Raw genomic sequence first — 22,466 nt, forward strand, 5'->3', positions numbered from 1 at the left:
ATTGTTATTATTATTAATAGTAGTATTATTAGTACAGTATTTGTATTATTAATAGTATTAGTATTATTAGTGTTAATACAGTATGAGTATTATTATTATTACTATTACTATGATTAATACCCGTCTTAATCAGGGAGTACAGAGTACAAACCAATGGGTTTTCTTCTTGGAAAAATAACTTTACCTGTGTTGACTGTGGGTCAAATTCTAATGCACTGATACCTCGGCTTACGAACGCTTTAGCTAACAAACTTTTCACTTTACGAACATTAAATTCGCGAGAATATAATCTTGGCAGACGAACTAGTTTTCGGGATACACACTGAGCGCTACAGTGGCTGGCAGACTAGTTTTCTGCGGAAGAACACCAAAGCACACGGCCGAACAGCGCCACTGTGGCTGCCGGACTACTTCCCACGTCCCCTTTCTCTGAGTGCAACGTGGCATACGTGGTTTGTTATCAAGGATACATTTGCTATTATGGGAGCGAAAAAGACCCCACTACAGGCTAGTGTTAAGCCGAAGAAGACAAAGAAAATTATGGTCGAGCAGAAGAGGGAGATAATCAAAAAACACGAACGAGGTGTGCGTTTGTGTGACTTAGCATCCCAGTACCAATATGCTAAGTCGACCATTGCTACATGTGGCTCAGGGTGTTTCTGTGTCAAAGCAATGGTCTCACCTCTTTCAAGTCTTTCAAGAGGTTGAAAGACTTCTATTAATTTGGATTAACGAAAAGCAGCGAGCAGGGGACAGCGTGAGTGAAGGAATTATCGCAGAGAAAGCACGGCAACTTCGCTCGGATATTGTCAACCTGGAAGTTTGTCATCCATTGATGATTTCAAGTTTAAGCGTTGTACAGGGATTCATAGTGTCATTTGTCATGGTGAGGCAGGTAGTCCTGACGATAAATTTGCCAAAGCTTACAAGGAATCATTCCTCAAGATAGTGGAAGAAGAAGGCTATGTTCCTCATCAAGTGTTTAATGCTGATAAAACCGGCATTTTTTGGAAAAAAATATGCCTTACCGGACTTTCATTACAGAGGAAGAGAAGTCCGTCCCTGGGCATAAGCCTATGAAAGATAGGCTAACCCTCCTTCCTACAGTCCTTATGGAATGCGACTCTCCTTCCAAACAGTAACACCCCTCGTCCCACCTCCCCCCACTCCATTCCATCAAGCCATCAACGACCATCACAAAGGTCAATAAAATTACTTTCTTATATAGTACAGTTTATTTATTTAATTACAATACAATAGCACATTTATTATACATAAATTAAGGTATATTTTGTGTAGTTTTAAGGCTTATTTAGTAGAAAATTGTGTTTTATGGAGGACCTGGGAACGGATTATTCTCATTTTAATGGTTTCCTATGGTAAATTAATGTTTAGAAGACTTTTCGCCTTACACACACTTTCTGGGAACTAATTACATTTGTAAGCTGAGGTATAACTGTACTTAATACATCCCATTCAAGGTGTCACGTTTCAGCATTCCCGAGTTCTGCAGACATGACCTCATGTCTTCAAAAAAAAACTTTTTCTTGCTCACTCAGGAATGTAAAAATGCGTGCGTATCACTGATGTTCAAACTGTTTAGCTTTTTGGCAGTGTGGAGGTGAAAGCTGACAGATGTGCACATACTTTTCTCAGAGAATGAGTCATCTTCATGTCATTCTTGTGTTTATGACCAAATAAGGAGAGCAGACAGCATGTTTCCCCCCAAGTCTACAAAAGGTTGGAATCTTGCAGGGGATGTCAATATCATGCATTGATCAAATGATTGCCTCACTTAATCAAGTACTCGGACATTTTTAGACATGCATTAATGCTTTATAAACACCTTTCAAAACCAACAGGTGGATGTTTTTTTACGTGAATTGTGTAATGTGGTGGACATGCAGACAATTCCTCTGAATACCATCCAATGAAATTACATAATTACCCGAGTAGGACTTTTGGCTTTTTAATGTATTTGTAGGAACCCATGCAAATGAAGCGGATATACGGACAGTTCATGGGACCTTTCCAATTTGTTGTTGTTTATGCCAATACATTTTACAAGTATTACCCGTAGACATGGTGAGCCTATATAAATGTAGTGTGGCCAGTGCAGAAGATCAATATTTTAAATATTTTCATTTTTGTGTGTTTTGGGGGTTAATTGAGTATATTTCAAGTTGAAAGAATGTCATGTAGGTCATTTTAACTGCTATCAAATGTCAAAATGGGTTTGAGTGTGATGTTTTTCCTCTTGCATTTTAGGATATTAGTGATCATTTTATGTTCAAACATTTACGTGCATTTTACATCAAGTATAATGATATGGTCAATTTAAGTCTATATACGTCACTTGTAATTCTATCACACAATTTTGGCAAGGGAGGGAAAATAGAAAAAAAATGGGTCAACAAGTGTACCAGTACCAAAATGAGAGCAAGAAAGCAACATTTTAATTGTAAATTTTTTTCACTGTGGACCAATTATGTAGCTTGAGTTTGATATAAACAAGAATTAATCAGTCCAAACCAAATTAACTTGTCTTTTCATGACGGTAAGTCACCTTGGTGCAACTTGGCCTTCCTATTAATCTCATTGGCCTCCGGACCAGCTTCTAAATTCCTGGTTGAGGTCATTGTTTGCGAGTGCTTACAGAGGTTTGGCTTATGTCCTGCAATTTTCCCCCCCCCTTTCCTTTTTTTTTTTTTTTTTTTGCTCGCTTGTTCCTCCCTCTTGATTTGCCTGTTGCCTCTTTTAAGAGGGGAGCGCAATTCAGGGCTCGGCCAACAAGCCAACAGACAAGATACAGTCACATTCTTTCAGAAGGTGAGTCCAACAATGTGATATTTACTCTCATTATAACGCTTGTGTCACAACAAATGACCTTTTATTGACCTCTTTTTGGACTTGTCATGATTTTCTCATGGTAGCAAGTGATGCGCACATTCAAAGTAGTTTATTGTCAGGCATCTAAATTGTGGTCATCATTTTAAATGTGTAGTTAACATCCATTACTTGAATTGTAAGTGGAATAGCTGCCCGCTGTCTATCATTTATCCTTTATATTTCTAGATAGATTTGACTTAAGCACTGTAGTGTATACACATGGGCCACTCAGGGTTAGTAAATTAGAGAAGAAATTGATGATATATCAAAGGAATGAAATATTTGGCAGTCAATCCTTGGCTACCCCGAATTAAAGAATGCGACTAAATTATTTACTCAAGACATATGGAGAAACATTTGGGAGGAACATAATGCATATTTTGAGTGGGGGATTATTTCTATACTTGTTTGAAAACAAAGTCAAAATCAAGTTGAGTTTGTGAAATGTTATTTTGTCTCTGTCTTAAAACCCAAAATAGCAGGGGCTAAATTAATTTTTCCCTGCAACTCAATTTTTGGGGTACAATTATGTACAAAAAAAGTAGTGACAAAAACAATCATTACTTCTTATGCTGATTCATTTTTCTTTGCTGTTAATGTTCATAAATGTTTGCATTTCAAATGCCAAAAGGTATATGGTGCCAAAACATTTATTCGGTCTGTATTTCACAAATTTTCTTTTATTATCTGTTAAAAATAAAGGAATCAATCTTTTGAAGAAGAAAAAAAATGCTCCCAAAACAAGATTTTACAGGCTATCTTATAATGTGAACTGTTTTTTTTTAATATGGTGCATCAGACAACACAACTGTATTATAGTTTTGCTGCTATACGGCCTGATTACAGGTTACAAGGTCACCTTCCTTGTGGGAACCCATGCAAATGAAGCGGATATACCGACAGTTCACAGGACCTTTCCAATTTGTTGTTGTTTATCCAATACATTTTCAAAATACTACCCGTAGACATGGTGAGCTTATATAAATGTAGTGTGGCCAGTGCAGAAGATCAATATTTTTTGCATTTATAAATATAACCATCAGACAACACAACTGTATTATAGTTTTGCTGCTATACGGCCTGATTACAGGTTACAAGGTAACCTTCCTTCTCCTTTTGGGCCTCTCCCAAACCAAAAGTATCATGTCATTGTGTATCAGACCCACTAGATCCTTTTCACAATAACATCATTTGCCTTCTTGAGCACATAAAACATTTGGTAGGCGTTCTCAAATAGGCTTGTGTCACTTCATGAAAGACTAATAAATGGCTGCTTGAAGTGGATGGATGGATGTTGACAATTTCAAAGCACTGTATGGATTTCCAGCAATGAGGCCAACATTTCAGTCAAGTGTGCAGTAGCTTCTTGCAAATGAAGCTTCTCAACTCACTTCAACATACTGAAGTTCCTTCGCATCACGATGGTGGCAAAGCACTGCTTTTGTCATGATGAATTGCCTCGACTAATTCCAACATAGCTCCTTGCTAGATGGCAACAAAAACTACTTTTGAGGAAATGAAGCTCCTCAGCCAACTTCAACAATTTCCCTTGGCATTAACATGCCACACAATGGTGGGAAAAAGAGTCTCTTTTTTCCTGAATGCTACTCCTCAACTTCAGGATAATTCTATGGTGTTAAGATGTTGGTAAAGCACTACTTTTGTCTTGAAGCTTCTCAACTCACTTCGGAGATCTTGGCAAAAAGATACCACAAGATAGTGGCAAAGACTCGACTACTTTTGTCTAAATTAAGCTCCTTGACTGACTTCTAGTGAGTTTGTTGGCATTAACTGCAAGTGTCAATCTGACATTAGGTCACCATGACAGCCTTGCTATCAATTCTGTTTTTGTTTAATTAAACTCCGCTCAACTTTGAAAAAAAGCCTGATGAAATGTTGAAGAACGCAAAGAACAAGTCATTTCTTTGTAGTTGGTTATTTATTGTGTTGAAGACGGAATTATATGGAATGGAACACGTTGGGGGGAAAAATACAAGTTTGAATAGGTCAACAACTTTCAAAGTTAAAACAGAAAGACATCAAAATTAATTCAATCTGTATTTTTTTTTCAACATAGAATTGTGTTACCAAAACTAAGCAATAAGTCTTGAGGAACACATTGTCCAAAGTCAAATTTGTTTCTCCTCCCAGTTGCCGCTTCTGTTTTCCTAACAGTTCAGGTGACGCCTTGTTTTCCAGGCGCACTTGAGTGGGCAAGCTGAGATACTTGCAAACTTTTCATTCCATGCTTTTCCCACAGGGTGCGCCGATGACTGTCAGACCTTTTGGTTGCGCCAGCTGTTGATGTGATTGCCTTGTGTGATATGAGCTTGGTGTGAAGCTCATTGTTTGAATCAGCTGTGTTGGAGAAGGGAGGGATCTAAAACAGGCAGAATATGGACCTCAAGGCGCAAGAGTAGCCTACTCCTGCTCGACAGGTTTGGAGGGCATCTCGAATACATTTCCAGTGGATTTGTGGTTTGGCATATGGTCAACCTCTGATGGTCTGGAGGCCGATTGATTGAAACTTGTGGGTGTTTTCCTGACACGTGCATGGTTTTTGACACAGGCACTGGGTTTTGAACTCACACTTGTCCCCGAAGGCAATCCTAACTACTGTGTGATACGACCGTTAATGGGAACGAGTTGAGCACCACCCGAAAAAGTACTGCGTCGCATATTTGGCCATCTGACCACCGAGCGTCATCACATCAACACATGTAGTCAAACCTCCAGTTGCTCATCGCATAAGCAGATGGGACTAAATTAGCGCCCAAGTACTTTTATATCTGTGTGTGTGTGTCTGTGTGTTGACTGACAGTTGCCCTGATGCCCTTTACTTCACACATACCACAGCCTACACATGTGACCTTTACTTCCGTCTGTGTGTGTGTGTGTGTGTGTGTGTGTGTGTGTGTGTGTGTGTGGGTGTATGAGTGAGTCATTGCCACAATGCCAGTGATAATGTAGAGCAGCCTGCCACTGCTCTGTCCGCACCGTAACTCAATATTAAGTACCCAGATTCACAATTCTTTCAGGTAGAACCATATTGAGCACATTTCCTGTTTTTTAACGTGTGTTGGCTTAACGGACAACCGACGTCACTTTTTTGTTTTTTAACTGACATCAGAAAAACGTTTTATAGCATCTAAAATACCCAAAACACGCAGTATAATATTTTTAGTCAAATGCAAAACACCAATAAAAATGACTTAGTGTCCAAAATCTGCAAAAAATTGAGCTGCGAATTGGGCATTTTCAGAAAGTCCCGCCCCCAGTTGGTGACGTCACGCCAAGACGTCTTGCATTGCTTAAGAATCAAAACAATGGCTTTAGATTCGGAGAATATGCTTTCTTGTTACACATCCAGTTATGAATGATTCAAATAGTTCTGAAGAGGAAAGCATACATGTTTGCAATCGATTAAAGAATTTATTTTTGCCATCGATTAAAGAATTTATTTGTGCCATTTTGAGGCAACATCAGGGGCAAATCTCTCACCCAAAAAAAGAGGCACAAAATGGCGACCTCCTGTGGCCACCTCAGTTTCCACAGGCTGATAAATTCCTTATATGGCGCTTGGACGCCTTCTTCTGGCGGCTTTTGGGTGCAACACAAGGTCCCCAGAACAAACAAGTACAGCAAAATACATTGACGTGATGGAAGGAGGCGCTACAATGCGTCTTTTTTACGGTCAGGGGCTGTCCTTTAGTGACGTCACGTACGGACACGTCACCAACTCAAAAACAAGACTTCCTGAATATTCAGCGTGAGTCTTAAAACGTAAAATATTGCTATATGCGGTGGAATCTTTGTAAAATACGCTCAGTAGAAATCATTTGAAGCCATTTTACAAATTATGGACACAGCGTGTCCGGAGACGTCCGTTGTCCTTTAAAGGACAACCGACGTCTACATCCCTATAACATCTTTTTTTTTATGATCATCATGAAACTATTATTTTGAATACGTCCAAATAAAATTTTGCTCTCTGGTAAAATTCTAAACTGACCTGTGAAGATTCATTTAAAAAGGTCAAAAATTAAATTACAGAAGTATGGAACTGCTAAAATGGAGAAGAGTGATTGATTGCCTCTGATAAGCAATGCAAACATTGATTTGATTTCGGGTCAGTTGTTGAAAAACAAACTTTGTCGAAATCGTGTCGGGCATTATGAGAAGTGACAACCACAGTTTTAGGGTCTGCATGATTCAATTCAGATGATCCTCCAAACACACACATTCGTTTACGCACGCACGCACACCCACACACACGCAAAATCCCTGCATTGATTTTTGTTTGCGGCAAAATCAATTGAAAACCAACCGTCTGAAAACACGTTCTGTATTCAGATGGAGAAAACACCACTTATTCATACTGTCGGTAAACGCATCACATAGCGTGTAAAAAGAATTTAAACCTTTCAGGGTCGAAGTTCCTCCAACACACCAAAGGGGCCAATTTAACGGTGTCATTCAATCTAGAGAAAACAAATACGGAATGGCAATATAGTCATTCTGAAATGGCGAGTGCAGTGTTTTACACCAGTTTCCACTCAACATCGCCTCTTGTCGCGAGGCAGACTGAACTAAATAAATGACGTATTAAAATAAAAATAAAAAAATAAATGATGTATTAAAAAAAATCTGAAAATTAAAGTAAAATAAAATTAATCAGTGATACACTTAACACAAATGGGAAATGAAAGATGATTTTCACAATACACAAACGATATACATGTATATGTATCTGGGAACAAAACTGCCGCCACCAATCACATCACATTTCTGGACCTCAAATGTGTGCTTGCCATTTACCCAACGGACAGCGTTGAAAATGACCGATAGAAAAGGCATGCAAACACAAAAATAAACATGAAAAGACTGCACTCAATTTATTCATTGAGTCATCAATTGAGTCATCAGGACAAATTGCAATGCTGATGCGGTCTGGTCGGCAGAGACAAAACTTCAATGGGGAGGGGAGATTTGGGAGTATCTGTTGTCCTTGCGGGTTCGCCATCATTCAGAACAACTTTTTAATCCTATTTTTAAACTTCTGATTGGACAGCACTGGCATCTAATCTCCATCACCTAATCTATCCTATCCAGTCGCCAAGGCCTAAAAAGGATGCAAAGGTTGGATTTGGACTGGTGTGGTGGGTCGGTCTGGTGTCGGGTGGGTGTATGCAAGAGTGTATATACGGACCCCCCCGAAACTGAAACATATGTGAGTTCCGATCGCATTTGCCACTGCCTCCATCTTTTGTATCGACGTCTGCTGCTCGTCCTGAAGACAAGCAAGATGGCTTTCTTCAAGCACTCAGGTATGACCCGAAGTACAGAAGCAACTTCACAGAATCGTTGATTGTTGATGTTAAAGGTGGATCTGCTTCTATTTGGGATGGCATAAATTGTCAAATTTGGCTGTCAAAGTTATGTGTTGCTGCTGAGAGACGAGCCTTCACACTATGCTGATTGCATGCTTCACTCTCGATGCTGTTTTGCAGCCAGATTATTTAGTTACAGTTCCGTGTGCATGCTGAGAGACAAGCATTTGAGCAAGTGCTAATGTGTGTAAACAAAAGTGACAGTATTTTCTGCAAATACCGAGGCTGAAATAATCTTTTTTTTATGTGAGCAATTAATCACCATAATTACAACTGTCAATTCATTAGGTAATAAAACCTCCAATTAATATCTTGATTGAGAATTTACACACATTGGCAATGTTTTGGATCAGATAAAACCCATTGTTGATGATATTTCTGATGCAGCATTCAATGTTTTGGTTTGACTTTATCTGGTTTCTGTTTTAGGTATTTTAGTTCAAAAAGATTTTTTTTTTCTTGGCAGCGTTTCATGACTTATAAGCACCATTTTCTTGGATGAGCTGTAAGAAGTTGACCTCCATTCTTAATATCTAAAATACAGTCAAAAAGAGCTCCATTGGCTCTCGGTCAAATATAGAATCAACTTTAAAATTCTTCTTTATACATTTAAGGCTATCCATTACCTTGCCCCGCCCTATACCTATCTGTCCTTCTTCAAATTTCTATTCTCTCTAGTTCCCTCAGATCCTCTTCCTCCCTTCGCCTCTGTGTGCCCCCCCCCCCCCTGCCAGTCTCAGCACGATGGGGGACAGAGTTTTCAGCTGCTCTGCCCCCAAACTCTGGAACTCACTTCCTCCCAACATTCGTAACATCGATTCTCTTCCCGCCATCTCAAAACCCACCTATTTAAAATTGCATTTTCTGTATAGCTCTCTCTTGTTTCTATTTATAATTGTATTTTATTTATTATAGTACCTATGCTTGTCTGTGACTGAAAGTGTCCTTGAGAGCTTTGAAAGGCGCTTAAAATATAATGTAACATTATTATTAAAAAAGAAGTGGACCTATAATTGAGCCCAGAGGGACCCCATGATTCAATTCAGATACTATATTCAAAACTATAACAAAATAATCTCTGTTGTCAAAATAGGATTGAACCTAGTTCAAAACAGTACCGGATAATAGAGTCAATTCAGGTGAACACTGAGACACGAGCATTCACGATTGTGATTACCGGATATGATTATGTAATTGCGAGCAAATGCAGCTTGCAATGCTGAGTCATCAGCATTGAAAATATCGGGTGATGGCTGAGAGACAAACATTAATAAAAATGATTATAATAAGCATAGGCAGAGAATATTGAGCCTTGTTTAGTTTTGTTGACCCTCAGAGACATGCAATCAAACTTATGCTGAGACAAACATTCACACTGATGAGTATATCTTCCCCAGCATGTAAATATGCAATATGTTTACTAATGAGTGTGAATGCTGAGAGTGGAAAAAAAATGCCATCAAGGCTATGTAACATTCAAGTGTGATGCGGAGAGACATTCCCATTTGCATTATATGATTTCTATGGAGTGAGCATGTGACTTTACAGTATAGGCTGATTGAAAATAATTCCAACTCTGCTCCTGCTTGTATTGTACAAATACTAAAAGACAAGCTCTTCTTTTGAGACTTAGTGAGCCTGAGTCGTCACCAAAAGGACTTTCAATACCTTTTGTTTTTCCTTCAGTGAGGTAGATCATTCGGCGCTAAGAAATATGTTGTATGTGGTCAAAAGTTGATGTGAATGCTGTGAAACAAGCATTTACTCACCATAGCTATTTTGTACGGAAAAAAAAAATATTTGATCACAGAGAGACTGACGGGCATTAAAGTACTAACAGGTCATAATTTCTCTCTCTTTTTCTCAAGTCTTGAGCATATGTTTTGACCATTCTGACTTCCAATCCAAAAATTGGTCACTTGAATCTGATTTCAGCCACATGACTTGAATGAAGTCACCTGTGCATAGTTGTGATGTTAAATCATGTGTAGTTTTAAAACCATGACAAACATCTCCCGTAGGAAGTGTGATTCGCTCGGAAGGAGAGGTGAATGGATAGCTCAAAGGCCAAGGTGACCTTTTAAAAGAAATATTTGGCCCAGGATGTGTTCATTATTTTTAACCCCAAATAAAGAAAAAGGGGGGGGGGGGGGAGTAAGTGGTGTCACCCCAAAAAAACTGCGAAAGGTCAAGCCCCTCGCTGTGGAACATTCCGGCTCCATTGGAGCTAACTGGGGAAACACAATGGGCAATGTGTAATTGCTTCAATTTAGAGCCGATGTACCCACCCTCTATTTTAGTCCGAATGACTTTGGATAAGTAGTGAGGTACACGAGAGACTGGTTGCCAGGCAATCGCAAGCCGTACATTGCGTTGGCTCGAATAATGGAAGGCACCTTATGTTGTTCAGGCAAACACACACACACGAGAACACAGACAAAATTACACACAGAACCAGAATTGTACACAAATACAAACAAGCACACACTTTGTTAATATAGTTATATGTAAACACATTCACATGACACGTACACACACGCACACACACACGTGCACACGCACACACAGGAGAAGACACTCAACTACAAGCACAATAACAAACAATATCACACACCCATGTGTAAACAGAAACACACACACAGACACAATGAAGCACAAACACAAGAATATTAACATGCTAATGTAAATTTCTCCACTGCCAGACTAATAAAGGCAAATCCAATCCAGTCCAATGCAAAGACACACACAAAAAATATGACACCCACAGCCAAACATAGAGGTGAACACAAACATGTAAAACTAGAAATAGGGACTGTGTAACCACAAACGTTTGTAAACACATCACACAGACATACACATGACCCCACATTGCACTGATCTGACTCATACCTCAAAATGGTCTGAGCCAAAGCGGCTCATCTTTTTGCAGACACGTAACAGCATCGGTGGCAATCAGCTGTCGTGCTCGGGAACATTGATGAAAAGCTTAGTTCAGGATTTGCCCCCAGTGGAAGCACAATAACCAGAGGAGACTTAGTGGGCCCGAAATAGAAGCTGGACTTTAGAAAAGAGCTACTGTGATTTGTTACGTGATGATGCCCATGACCGATTCGGGGGCCCATGACTCCATCCTCACTTCATCCCCAGGGCACAACTTCGCATTGATAGCATTCACCCAACACTGACATACACACATTCAGAGACTCAACTATACAAACATGCATGAACACACAATCGCTGTACACAGCACACACAAAAGTACACACACCTGACACACCCTACTGCGTGGCGTTGATCCATCAGAAAACTTCACGGTAACAGCAAAAGCAATGTCCTCCCATCACTTTTGGTGGCACCGAGTGTCCTTGCACAAAAGATGTGTATTGAAATACTTAAATGAGTAAAATATGGGGGGGGCATAATTTAACTCATTCACTGTCGTTCCTGAATTTATTCGGGAATTGAAAATATGACGTGGAACGCCATTCCTGAATTTGTTCAGGTTTTGTTTTTTCTTGCGATTGCCGATAAAGCGCTGGTCAGACATCTGGCAATGTTTTTTTCCCTTCACGAGGGGGCAGCATTTGCCTTTTGTACAGCTGCCCCCATTTGCACCTCAGATTTCTCCAGACCCATAAAACTTACAAATTAAAGTTTTCTTTTCAGATAAAAGAAGATATACTAAGGTTTCTTACGCTGCATTGAATGTTTATGTAGCCCTAAAACTCAATATTCTGTGGATCCTGCAATTTGCGTGACAATGACAAAAACCCCGGCATTGGAGTGGACACATTTTTGCACATTGTCTGGCAGTGAATGAGTTAAAAGACACAGTGCCATCTTAATTTTTGAAGAAAGGGAATAGGAAAAATGTTCCACATTTTGATATGGACTAAATTGTAAAAGAACACTTCAGGTATTATTTCACATATATGAATTTATAATATAGGAGAGCATGTATTTTAGTGTTGTTTTTTTACTGGCCCATGAATGCATAGCTACATAAAAACTCACATTTACCCATTTACACACAATAGACACACAAGCACACTAAAAAAGACACGTACACCCATACACACTAACACAGTGCACACAAACACGGACTATGGATGCTCTACGTCACTTTTTTTTTCATTCACTTTTGGAGTACTTACCAATACATATGAATTATGATATATAAGTCAATGTACAGTGCCAACTATTACTGAGGAGGACTTACTTGATGTTTGTCTTGTTTTCTTTCTCCACCTTTTGCCTTGGTGGCGGGCAGCAAGGTAGTCCCCTGTGAAGCACGTCCACCTCACAGTGCAGGGGTGCAAGGTTCAATTTCAGCTCCAACCTTCCTGTGTGAGAATTTTCATGTTCGCTCCGTGGCTGTGTGGGTTTTCTCTGGGTACTCCAGTTTCCTGCCACATTCCCAAAACATGCATGGCGGGTTAATGCAACACGCTGCGATTGTGCCGAGGTCTGATTGTGAACACGAACGGTTGTTTGTCTATGTCTTCCCTGTGATGAGACTGGAAAGCAGTTTTGAGGGTGTACCCCGCCTACAGCCCAAAGACAGCTGCGATAGGCTCCAGCGCGCCCGCGACCCTCGTGAGGAAAAGCCGATTGGAAAATGGCTTGGATTGATAGATAGATAGATGTCATGGGGGCCAGAATAAGTGCAGTTATCAACCCAATACTGATACTTGATATCGGTATTTGTCCATCCCTAATATAGATGCACAGGCACATCCAAACACAGACACACACAGTCTAAGTGATTGCTTGCAGTCATGGCTGCCAAATATTTGTGTCACCATGCTAACCAAGCCCAAATGTCACAAACCTTGACCCTTGGCGCAAAGCTCCAGGTGCAAAGGTATTAAACTAAATAAAGCACCACCATCAATCACTTTTTCTCCGATAAGCCAGAGCAACCCAGGGTAAATCTTTTCCACAAATCAGTCTGCATTCCTGCAATGGAAAGCAGAAAAACCAAAGTGCATCGCCAATAATGATGCAGTCAACCCAGGGGGCATCTTAGCATGCAGGCGAGGTTTGCAATGGAATTTTGGAATATAGCATTTTTTGGTTTTGCCCGTTTGAGATTGTCATCACTAAGACTTCTTCTTTTCCTTTCGGGTTTTCCCTTCAAGGGGTCGGCACAGAAAATCAGTGTCCTCCATCTTTAGAGGTTTGATCCACATGTTTATTTGGCCAAGCTTTTACGTCGGACGCCCTTCCTGACACAACCCTCCATATTTATCCGGGCTTGAGACCGGCACAAGTAGAATTGTGTCCCTTGGTTCAGATCCCAATGATTTCAATAACCTACGTCCAATTTCGCATCTTCCATTTATCGCTAAAATTCTCGAAAAAACCGTCGCCTATCAACTCCACTCTCACCTCACTCACAATAACCTCTACGAACAATTCCAGTCTGGTTTCCGTCCCCGCCACAGCACTGAATCAGCCCTCATAAAAATCACGAACGACCTTCTCATAGCAGCAGATACCGGCTCCCTCTCTATTCTCATCCTTCTTGATCTATCTGCGGCCTTTGACACCATTTCTCACCCCATCCTGCTCAACCGACTCTCCACTCTAGGCGTGACACACACCCCACTTAGTTGGTTTGACTCCTACCTCACTGGCCGCTCACAGTTTATCCAAATTACCTCATTCACTTCACGGTCCTCCCCTGTGTCTTCTGGTGTGCCCCAAGGTTCTGTCCTGGGGCCCCTTCTCTTTATTATATACCTTCTTCCCCTTGGTGATATCTTCCGCAAATTTGGAATTCATTTTCACTGCTTCGCGGATGACACCCAGCTCTACCTCTCCAGTAAACCCGACGCCTCTCTTCCACCTGCATCCCTTACACTTTGCCTCTCAGAAATCAAATCCTGGTTTTCTCATAACTTTCTCAAACTAAACAGCGAAAAAACTGAACTTCTCCTTGTCGGTACAAAATGCCCCCTTCACAAAGCTAACAGTTTCTCTCTCACCATTGACAATTCTACCGTGTCCCCCGCCCTTCAGGTTAAGAGCCTGGGTGTCATCCTTGATAGCACACTATCTTTTCACTCCCACATAAATAACATAACCCGGTCTGCATATTTTCACCTCCGCAATATCAATCGTCTCCGTCCCTCTCTCACCCCTCACACCACTGCTATCCTCGTCCACAGTCTCGTCACCTCCCGTATCGATTATTGTAATTCACTTCTTTTCGGGGTCAATCAAAAATGTCTCCATAAACTCCAACTAGTCCAAAATTCCTCAGCCCGGATCATCACAAAAACCCCCTCATTTCACCACATCACCCCTGTCCTCCAACAGCTCCACTGGCTCCCTGTTAAACTCCGTATTGAATTCAAGATACTTCTGTTTACATTTAAAGCCATCCATAACCTTGCCCCCCCCTCTGTCTGACCTAATTCAAATCTCCGTTCCTTCTCGGGCCCTCAGATCCTCTTCCTCCCTCCACCTCTACACGCCCTCTGCCCGTCTCACAACGATGGGGTGCAGAGCTTTCAGCCGCTCCGCTCCTAAACTCTGGAACTCACTTCCACCCAACATCCGCAACATTGACTCCCTTCCTACTTTCAAATCTCACCTGAAAACCCACCTGTTTAAACTTGCTTACATGGTCTAATTTATTATGCTGTTTTATCATTTATTGTTTTATGCATGATTTTACTGTTTGTGTGCTGTCTTTGTTGTAAAGTGTCCTTGAGTGTTCAGAAAGGCGCTTGTAAATTAAATGTATTATTATTATTATTATTATTATTATTATTTGTGGCTACAGAACAAGCAACTCGCTCAGTAAAAAGCTCCCAAACACAAAATGGTCATCGGCACAGCAACACTCATCACCAAGACTCATGGGGCTTTTTTGTGGGTAGGAATCATAAGGAGGCCTCAGAAAATACATACCAGGCAGCAGTGACGTGTGATGAGGTTCATGGCTGGTGAGGCACTGACGTCATCACAGTCAGATTTACAAACGTGAACTCTACACAGGAGCTTATTCACCATATGATTGGCAACAGTTAACATGTTTTGTTTAAAATGTCTTGTCAGCATTCTTTATATATACAAACTGCAGCATAGAAAAAAAGAATTAAAAAAAACATTATTATCGTGTCACCTTTACTTATAAATGAAGACCATGCGCCGCTCCTTCTGAAGAAAGGCATCGATAACTTCTTTGTCGAAGCCTTCCTTATCTTTCTTCAGTTTTAAAAGTCTCTCTGTCTCAATGGAGATCACTGCCAGTGAAGAAAGTGGTCCTTGATCAGTCCTGTTCCGACTGTATGTTTTCAGTCTTATGTGCTGAGAATGACCGCTCCACTGATGCTGTAGAGCTGGAACAGTGAGCACGGGCTGGAGCAACTTTGTCGCCTACGGAATAGTTTCAATGAGATCCTTCACTCACACAGTCCCCTGGGAGCTGCTTTTTGCTAATCCAAATCAACAGAAGTTTTTCAACCTCTTCTATTGCCCGAGGCCGTTGCTCAGACAACACAGAAACACCCTTAGCCACACGTAGCAATGGTCGACTTAGCATATTGGTACTGGGGCGCTAAGTCTTCTGTGAAAAGTGTGTACTCAAACAGCCAGACATTTACGTTGTTAAACCCACTAACCGTAACAATCTCACGTTAGCTTAGCAAGTAGCATGAGTTCTTCTGTCATCATATCAATACTTGTCATAAGTATACCTTATTCGCCACCACGGAGACAAATCATTCCCTGTTTCGGAGCAACCTGTGTGACGTCTTTAGGCTCATTGCTCGCGAGGTGGTACAGTCCAAGTACCACTGAAATTGTCTCAATCTCCGACTGCAGGTTACATGAGTGACGTGCATTCAGTTGAGAGGCGCATCTCAGCGATCCATTCTCGTCAGTGTGCTTTGATGGGGCGAAAAATGTTATTTTAGCCTCGCAACCTGCAATGCAAAACCACTTGTTTCGAGCTTTACCAAGCATCCGTGCTGTTTTGCTTTTTTTTAAGCGGGGCTTACATAGTAGCCTACCCCCCTGGGTCAGCCCATGCATTCTAAAGGTGTACAGGAATATACACATCACCTCCACAGCAATCAGTAAACCTACAGGACCTTGAGCAGAGAAGCATATGCATCTATAGCAGCCACCCAGACTTGAATCTTTCAGCGCGACTTGTGACACAAAGAAGTGACATTGCGCTGTTATTTTTCTGGCAGGCCCCAGAAGTTACATGACCTCCACCATGACGGACCGCTTTGACTGCTTCTACTGTCGCGACAACCTGCATGGCAAAAAGTATGTCAAGAAGGACGACAAGCATGTGTGCACCAAGTGCTTTGACAAGGTCTGCGCCAACACCTGCGCCGAGTGCAGGCGACCCATCGGAGCAGACGCTAAGGTCAGGAACACATGCGTGCACAATGCACAAACAGAAATACTTTTTTAGGTATTTGGATGTGTGAGAATTTTACCGGTTGATGTGAATTGTTTTTGTTGTGATTTCCGTCAGTGTTTTTTTTTTAAATGTTGTTTAACTCATCGACTGCCAGACGTGCAAAAATGTGTCCACTCCAGTGCCAGGGTTTTTGTCATTGTCACTCGAAATCCAGGACCCACAGAATATTGAGTTTTAGGACTATATAAACATTCGATACAGTGTTAGAAACCTTTGACTCTCTTCTTTTATCGAACAAGTTAATTCCTAAATTATATGGGTCTGGAGTTACAGTACATCCATATAGGTTTATGTAGCACTTTAACAACAGCTAAAGCTGGAAAAAGCGCTAACATGGAAAAAACAGAAATGCCGCCCCCTTGTGGAAAAGAAAAAAAACATTGCCAGAAACCATGGCCAGCACTTTATCGGCACCCAAGCATGTAAACCCGAACAAATTTTGGAATGGCGCTCTACATCATATTTTGAATTGGCGAATCAACTCGTGAATGGCAGTGAATGAGTTCATTAAAGAATTAGGATGTTTTATGACTGTTATTAATGCTCGAGTGTTTTGGGTAGCTTTGATGTGTACCCAAAATGCATTGTGTGTCGCTTTCTCGGTCACGAGCGTTCCCTCCGTGACGTCACGTAGGGCATCGTCATCAACTCGAAAACAAGACTTCCTGAATATTCAGCGAGAGTCTTAAAACGTAAAGTGTAGCTATATGCGGTGGACTCTTTGTAAAGTGCGCTCAGTAGAAGTCATTTGAAGTGATTTTACAAAATATGGACACAACTTGTCGGGAGGTGTCCGTTGTCCTTTAAGAAAATCAGTCTGAAAATGACCTTGAGCACAGCTGGCTCCACCACGACCTAATGCAACATCAGCTGGAGCTTAAAGACACCTGCGTCCCCTCTTTTCAGGAGCTGCACCACAAGAATCGCCACTGGCACGAAGACTGCTTCCGTTGCGCCAAGTGCTACAAGCCGTTGGCCAACGAGCCCTTCTGCGCCCGCGACGATGGCAAGATCATGTGCGGCAAGTGCAGCTCCCGCGAGGACGGCAATCGCTGCCAGGGATGCTACAAGGTGGTGATGCCAGGTGGGACGCACCAAACACATCTGCCCGACATTTTAAAGTATCGTCTGAAGTTAACAAAATGTTAAAACATTTTAATGAGAGGTGATGTGTGGGCTAAACTTAAGCAAATTTAATCAAAATTGATGCCATGAGTGACGAATTCTCTGGTTTGAAAGAAATGAAACATAGTGTGCATATGTGGCAGGTTCCAAGAACGTGGAGTACAAGAAAAAGCTCTGGCACGAGGAGTGCTTCACCTGCTTTGACTGCAAGCAGCCAATCCGCACGCAGAGCTTTGTGGCCAAGGGCGACGATATCTACTGCACCGCCTGCCATGAAAAGAAGTTTGCCAAGAACTGCTTCCACTGCAAGGAGGTACATCCAACATTTCCTGGTGGGGATTAGGAAAACAGCAGTGTCAAAAATAAGGCCTGTGGGCTAAAAGTGGCCTGCCATATAATTTTATGGGGTCCGCAACAGGCTAAAATGTCTTATTAATTTGAAATGAAGAAAAAAAATACCCCGGTGACTTGTGTGATGCGATTACGGTCTTGCACTTCCTCTTCAGCCCATCGCCTCCGGTGGGGTAACCTACCAGGAGAACCCCTGGCACAAAGAGTGTTTTGTGTGCGTCACCTGCCGCAAGTCCTTGAGTGGTACTCGCTTCACCAATCACGAGAACACCCTCTACTGTGTGGACTGTTACCGCACCGATGTGGCCAAGATGTGCCACGGTTGCAAGAACCCCATCACAGGTCAGACCATGAAATGCAGATTCTTAATCAGTAATAGGAAAATTATATCCAGCTTTAGACACAATTCTGGAGCAAGAACCCTCGTCTGAATTTTAGCTAAAAACCGCGGTTAGTTATTGGTCTACAATAGCATATCACCAGTATCCAATGACTGAAACGTCATGACCCAAGTATGGCAAAAGATCAAATGTTCCAATCCGCAGCAGGTCAGGCTCTCGGAAAAGACCATCGTAATGACAGCTAATCAAAATTAACAGGGAGAGGGAAAAAAACTGTACTAGATTATATGTTTTTAAAACCACTTACATTTAACAGTTCATAGATCACTAAAACATATGAGTGTCCCTGACTTTACACCTCAACTCAATAATCACTTTTTAACATTGTCTGATGTCTACTGCATATCCACAGGGTTCATCCGTGGCACCAACGTGGTGCATTACGAGAACTTCTCCTGGCATGAGAATTGCTTCACCTGCAAGAAGTGCTGCCTGTCCTTGGCCAACAAGCGCTTTGTCCGCACCGGGGACAATGTCTACTGCGTCAGATGTGCGCTGTGAGAGCCTTTCAAAGTGGCCACAACCTGACTCCCTCTGTAATAGATTAACATCATTAGAGGGGGGAAAGTAAACAACAACAAAAAAAACTATAAGTGCTATAAGAAGGTACAAAATGTTAGTTGTAATTTCAGTTTGTCTGACGTTTGTAGAATGCAATATTATTTTTAGAAAATTAAATGATTGAATAATTCAAAAAATATTGGGTGGCTACAGTCAGCATGAAAGAAAAAAAACTAATTTGATTGAATAATGTTTTGTGTGTGTATATCTTCTATCTACATAGTAACATGCTAACAGAATTTCATGAGGCTAGGTGCTGCTTTCAATGGGGGGAACATTGCGATCCATCCCTGCTTAACATGCATACCAGTTTCGATCGATAGGCACTTCGAGTGTTTTTTTTTTCTGCGATTAAAGCTGAAATATAAGCAGGCCATGTATTCAAGACTTGAAGTGAAGTTGGAAAATAAGATGGTTAAGAATGAATAAAGACGGTTACAATCTCAAGTCTAGCTTTGAGAGACTTTATTAACAGTTTATATCGTCTCAGATAACAAATATATTTACAATACAAATGTTACTTAGGGACAGGCTGACAAGCTGTTCTTTTTTGTTATTTAATTCACAAAGGTCTTGATTGTCAGAGGCCGAGGTAAGGACACACTTTTTTTCAATTGTTAGTTAACAGCAACATTTAAAAAAAAACTCTATACGTTCATCGAAGGCACAGTGCTATCTAGTAACTAAATTGTATGCTTGGAAAGCTATGTCCTTGATACTAGTACAGTCTGTCCTCACTAGTGGGACAACTTTGGCATACTAAGTTGATCAACTACAAGTTCCAAGTGAGGCAAATCAGAGTAAGACAGGCAGGTCATTACTCCAGTAGTGAGACAATTCAGTAATTTAATGGAATTACCACCCCGCCCCCCGTTGTGCACAGTTGTCAGCAAATTTTCTCTCATGAGTGCCATACTTTTTCCTAATAGTATGCCAATGTCCCAATGAGTGAGGAGAAAGTGTGAACCCTTCTTTCCGAGGTTACGAGTGCAGGACTGACTAGTTGAGCAGAGTAGTGTTACTAGTGCAGTACAGTTTTGTAGTAGTAAGGTGTGATTGTATACATCATTAGTTGGGCAAAAATGGCACTAGTAGTGTAGGAGAAACAAATATGTTCATTCTACTAGTATGTGGCATTGTCTGACAAGTGATAACGGCAGCACAAGCACTTGTAGGGGATGTCAATGATACGGAAATGTGAAAGGGCTTCTCATGAACTATGATCAAGTTGAAAGTGGTAGCAACCTCCTTCCAGCAGGCGGCACAAAATAGTCGTGGCTCTAACAGAGCAACTAGAGAACAGGTCGAGACAAAGGCTCTCCTGAAATCAGTATCAGGTCCTTATGTTGGGTTAGCGAGAGTGTGTGACTGCTGACAGACAAGGCAGAAAATTGAGCCTCCCCCTACCAGCACCCCGCCGGGAACATTTCAAGATTTTAACCGCGGATACAAAACGACGGCCCAAAGGCTAAAACTTGTTTGCCGCTTTCAGAGTCGTTATTCGGGCCTCATCTGGGCGTCATTGCCCTAACACTGATTTCATACACAAACACATAAATATACGCTGAACTGTATTTTCATATATAAACAGCTACACGTCACAGTAAATAAAATAAACAGCTGAAATGCTCCCCCCTCCAACTTACGAATGTAGCAGCTAGCATGTGCAGAGAACAAGACGATGGACCGAGTTGATGAAGTGACGTAATTAAAATATAGAGATTCTCTTGCATATTCTATTTTCCCCCCAAAGAGATTTCCGTAAACTAAGACCATCCTGTTCGTGAACAGAAGCTCCATATACAAATGTACACAAATTCAACAAAGCCAACGGAGTCCTGAATAGCGACAAACACTTGTGACAGAACCGTACGCGGTCTTTCTACGTCCCCTGGTGGCCAAAAACAAACTGAAACGCAGGGCGCCTCAAGAGGGGTCAACATAACTTATTGAATGCCGTTTGAGCAAGATTCCACATTCTTGACTGCCATTTTAAGATTCATGTAGATTGTTTGTCCTCGCTAGCGAGACAATCAGCACAATAGTAAAAATCCCTGTCTGACTAGTAACGTTTCTTCTCCACTATTTTGCAATTAAAATTTACTTGTAAAAGACTTTGCCACAGGCATTTATCTCATCTGAGTAGCCTTCTTACCATGGAAATCAAATACGTATGTGTATCACTGGTAAAGTTGTCCCAGTAGTATGCCAATATAATCCTACAAGTGAGGGCAAAGAGCACATTGCTAGTAAATACATCAAAGTATAATAATGCGGACAAGCAGGCGCTACTCTTTCTACGAGTGCATTGAACTGTCTTCTGTATTCAGGAAAATGTACATTAGTACTAATATCTGAACAGATTTCATAAAGAGATTACTCGGGCATGGCACATCTACTATTTGGCCCGAGTAGTGTTACTAGTGCAGCACAGCCATTTCATGAGTAGGTTTGATCAGATATTAGTGGGTTAACAAACAGTGTCACTAGTAGTGGAGGGAGGAAAAAATGTATGAGAGTCGGCCGAATAGTGCGTTGAAGTTTCTTACTAGTGAGGACAAGGAGCACAACAAGTAAATGAAATTTCCGTTAATAATAATGGTATTGAATAAATGTCAAACAGCCTTTCACACTTCACATCTGGCTATGTTGCCCCCTCACCTTAACTAGTCTTTTGGGGGAAAAATGGATAAGGCCATCATTGTTAAATGGTGCCAAGATGACAGTCAAATAAACTTAGAAGAGTCCTTATCCAAATTCCAGAGAGTTCCAAAAAAGAAACATGCCTTTACCGTTGGTGCACAACGAAAATATTCTCATTCAAGAGGAATACATCAAAACAACAAATGACGAATAAGCCAAAATGAATGAATAAATTACAATAGTGGACCTCTAACAGAGAGAAAAAAAAAAACACAAACATCCGAGACAACATATAAAACAAAGGGAAGAAGATGAAGTCGACCTGATGCGAGAAGAAGGAACGTGAAATTTCCCTGAAGCTTTCATTCATCTTATAGATGAGACACATAAGCACTTGGGGCGAGGTCTTTACATTTCACCTTGGCCTCTTTCCTCTGGAATTAATGTGAGGAAGAAGCGGTTCAGAAACTTTTCAAATGAGCTCAGGAGGTTGTTGAGTGCAACAGTGGAGAGGCTTTCCGGTGCCGACTGGGTTTGTGCAACATCATATATCTGTAAATAGATGAGAAGACCATTGAATAGCTCCTTCGTAGAGGATAAATAATCATTAAGTTCCGTAGGCAAAAAGATTCCCAACGACAAAACCAGTAAACTAAT

General features: G+C 41.1%; 2 protein-coding genes and 1 long non-coding RNA gene across 16 annotated transcripts in view; 1 reads left to right on the plus strand and 2 right to left on the minus strand.

The window, feature by feature from the left end:
- The first annotated feature begins 2,749 nt into the window (after positions 1-2,749).
- Positions 2,750-19,613, plus strand: fhl1a (four and a half LIM domains 1a). Of its 2 annotated transcripts, none has more exons than XM_088989768.1 (6): positions 2,750-2,829; positions 16,490-16,671; positions 17,635-17,812; positions 17,997-18,166; positions 18,360-18,546; positions 18,958-19,613. In XM_088989768.1, exons 2-6 carry the CDS (start codon positions 16,504-16,506, stop codon positions 19,104-19,106), a joined length of 852 nt encoding a protein of 283 aa, XP_088845894.1. In that variant the 5' UTR covers positions 2,750-2,829; positions 16,490-16,503; the 3' UTR covers positions 19,107-19,613. The 2 variants fall into 2 exon arrangements, with proteins under 2 accessions (XP_088845894.1, XP_088845896.1); XM_088989770.1 differs by lacking the exon at positions 2,750-2,829 and adding an exon at positions 8,180-8,216.
- On the minus strand, positions 5,974-11,537 carry LOC148901761 (uncharacterized). The gene is made up of 2 exons (XR_016114172.1): positions 11,169-11,537; positions 5,974-7,370 (listed from the first exon to the last, which is right to left on the minus strand). It is a non-coding gene; the product is annotated as an uncharacterized LOC148901761 (long non-coding RNA).
- Position 19,614: 1 nt separating the features above from the next.
- Positions 19,615-22,466, minus strand: part of map7d3 (MAP7 domain containing 3) — a 30,401-nt gene continuing 27,549 nt past the window's right edge. For all 13 annotated transcript variants that reach the window (XM_088989756.1, XM_088989757.1, XM_088989758.1 and 10 more), the window contains one exon: positions 19,615-22,361. In XM_088989756.1, the coding sequence (XP_088845882.1) occupies positions 22,354-22,361 (8 nt within the window). In that variant the 3' untranslated portion in view covers positions 19,615-22,353. The remainder of the gene's footprint in view (positions 22,362-22,466) is intronic.

This window comes from Hippocampus bargibanti, linkage group LG02 (assembly GCF_051943395.1).
Source record: "Hippocampus bargibanti isolate YZ-2025 linkage group LG02, ASM5194339v1, whole genome shotgun sequence".
In the NCBI taxonomy this organism is placed as follows: domain Eukaryota; kingdom Metazoa; phylum Chordata; class Actinopteri; order Syngnathiformes; family Syngnathidae; genus Hippocampus; species Hippocampus bargibanti.